Source organism: Chelonoidis abingdonii, chromosome 11 (assembly GCF_003597395.2).
Source record: "Chelonoidis abingdonii isolate Lonesome George chromosome 11, CheloAbing_2.0, whole genome shotgun sequence".
NCBI classification, from domain to species: domain Eukaryota; kingdom Metazoa; phylum Chordata; order Testudines; family Testudinidae; genus Chelonoidis; species Chelonoidis abingdonii.
Window position 1 is genome coordinate 20,259,531 of NC_133779.1, and position 1,550 is coordinate 20,261,080.

General features: G+C 50.8%; 1 protein-coding gene across 1 annotated transcript in view; it reads left to right on the forward strand.

The window, feature by feature from the left end:
• Nucleotides 1-663, forward strand: part of LOC116823436 (protein FAM3A) — an 11,396-nt gene extending 10,733 nt beyond the window's left edge. The window contains exon 7 of the mRNA XM_075071316.1: nt 31-663. Coding sequence (XP_074927417.1) covers nt 31-149 — 119 coding nt within the window. The 3' untranslated portion in view covers nt 150-663. The remainder of the gene's footprint in view (nt 1-30) is intronic.
• The last annotated feature ends 887 nt before the right edge of the window (nt 664-1,550 follow it).

The following is a 1,550-nucleotide window of genomic DNA, read 5'->3' on the forward strand; positions in this document are numbered from 1 at the left end:
GGGGGGCTCCTTCTATGCCTTAACATGGGCTGTCCTCTCCTCTCCTCCAGCACACCAAGAACAGCAAGAGCACCAACAAGTACGAAGGCTGGCCAGAAGCGCTGGAGATGGAGGGCTGCATCCCCCAAAGAATGGCTGATGGCCAGTGACCCCCTCCCCTGACACTGGGCTGTCTGCCCCATGCTGGGGGGGGGCGGGGGGGGCTTGCTGCTTGGGTCTGGCAGGGGGTCCCCTTTCTCCGGCCCCCGCAAGGATGGGCCAGATTGTTTCTGGCAGGGTGCCTGCCCCACTGATTTCCTCACTGGTGGCTGGGAATTCAAGGCCCCATCCCCTGTAAGTGCCTTGTTCCCCCAGGCAGGTGTTAAGCCTGTTAAGCATTCCTTCCCTTATGGACAGTCTCTGAGTGTGGAGGGGCTTGTTCCCTCTTCTCTACCCTGGAATTATCCCCGTTCCATGGAGAGTAATGCCCCCAGTTCCAGCCTGGTGGGGAGGGGGATCTGCTTGGGCCAGTCCCCTCCCTGCTGTGGTGATACAGTTGTGTCCCCCTCTGCTTAGAGGGGAAACTGGGGGGTGGGGGGGATGTTCTAGCTTGAGGGCAGAGGGGTCTGTAACTTCCCACAGCCTGAGCCCCTCCATGGGGTCTAAATAAATGCAGCGCAGAGAGTGCAGAGGCTGGTGTCCATCCTTGGGGGGGCTGGTGTGATGGGGGCAGAGGTGGAAGGGGTTGTGGCCTTTCTGCTCGACTGAAGAGTCTCTCACCTACTATTTGTGCCCCACGAGGTCCTGAAAGAAGGAGATCAAGTCAACCCTTAACCTCTGTGTGAAGCTAAATAAATTGGGGTCTGGGCAAGCCATGGGCAGAGGAAATTCAATATTGATAAATGAAAAGTAATGCATGTTGGGAAACATAATCCCAACTGTCCATATAAAGGGATGGGGGTTAAATTAGTTGTTACGACTCAAGAGAGATCTTGGAGTCATTGTGGAGAGTTCTCCGAACACATCCACTCAATGTGGGGAATCATGAGGAAAGGGATAGCTAATAAGACAGAAACTATATTGCCTCTATATAAATCCATCGTACACCCACATCTTGAAAACTCTGTGTAGATGTGGTCATCCCATCTCAAAAAAGAGATATTGGAAAAGGTTCACAAAAGGGCAACAAAAATGGTTAGGGGCATGGAACAGCTTCTGTATGAGGAGAGATTAATAAGCCTTGGACTTTTCAGCTTGGAAAAGAGGCGACTAAGGGGGGGTTATGGTAGAGATCTATAAAATCATGACTGGTGTGGAGAAAGTAAATAAGGAAGTGTTTACTCCTCCTAACACAAGAACTAGGGCTCACCAAATGAAATGAATAGGCAGCAGGTTTAAAACAAACAAAAGGAAGTATTTCTTCTCACAATGCACAGTCAGTCTGTGGAACAATTTGCCAGTGGATGTTGTGACGGGCAAGACTATAACATGGTTCAATGAAGAACTAGATTAATTAGTGGAGGATAGGTCCATCAATGGTTATTAGCCAGGATGGGGAGGGCTGGTGTCCC